The sequence below is a fragment of the Capsicum annuum genome, chromosome 3 (assembly GCF_002878395.1).
Source record: "Capsicum annuum cultivar UCD-10X-F1 chromosome 3, UCD10Xv1.1, whole genome shotgun sequence".
NCBI lineage: Eukaryota > Viridiplantae > Streptophyta > Magnoliopsida > Solanales > Solanaceae > Capsicum > Capsicum annuum.
Window position 1 is genome coordinate 12,203,918 of NC_061113.1, and position 724 is coordinate 12,204,641.

At 36.3% G+C, this 724-nt stretch overlaps 1 protein-coding gene across 1 annotated transcript in view; it reads right to left on the minus strand.

Moving 5' to 3' along the window:
- LOC107864212 (glycine-rich cell wall structural protein) overlaps positions 1 to 234 on the minus strand; it is a gene marked incomplete at its 3' end in the record, with an annotated part of 709 nt that extends 475 nt beyond the window's left edge. Inside the window, 1 exon segment of the mRNA XM_016710518.2 lies at positions 1 to 234. Within this exon segment, the coding sequence (XP_016566004.2) occupies positions 1 to 234 (234 nt within the window).
- Between the last annotated feature and the right edge of the window lie 490 nt (positions 235 to 724).

Below are 724 nucleotides of genomic sequence, written 5' to 3' on the forward strand. Positions count from 1 at the left end.
ACCACCACCACCAAAGCCACCTCCACCGCCGCCACCAAACCCTGTACCATCCTCACTACCAAAACCTCCACCGGCGCCAAAACCACCACCAAATCCCCCTCCCTCACCAATAGTAAAAAACTTCTCATCCTCAAAGTCCTTCACATTTCTAGCCAAAGCCACATTCCCCACAAGAACATGAAAGCAAAGCAATGCTAACACCCCTACCCTCATCACTCCCTCACCCATCATCATCTTCAAAGAATATTTTTTGAATTGTGTGACACTTCTTTTTCTGTTGTCTGACAACTGATGATATGAGCAAATGGCATCAAAATCCAAAGCCCTTTATATACTTGCAAGATAACTTCACTTTTCTTGCTTCAACATTGATTATATGTTGCATTAAATTGTTACAACTACTACCCGATTGCCACATTCAGAGTTGGGATACATACATAATTATGAGAACGTGTTTTCTTTAATGGCAATTTATCTCTTCTCATAAGAAAACAATTCAAGTTTTTAATCTTTGATTTGAAACAAAACCATTTTTATTTGCATTCAGACAACAAGGTCAAACATAATTTCGTTCGAAAATAAATAATAGTACTTCGTTGGTCCATATAGAATTCAATGTTAGAAACAAATATTTCTGCCTAAAATTGTACACAGCTTTATAGAAGTAGTGTTTTTTTTTTTTTTTTTCTTTTTTCCATTTTGCATTTAAGGCTAGAATTCCTCT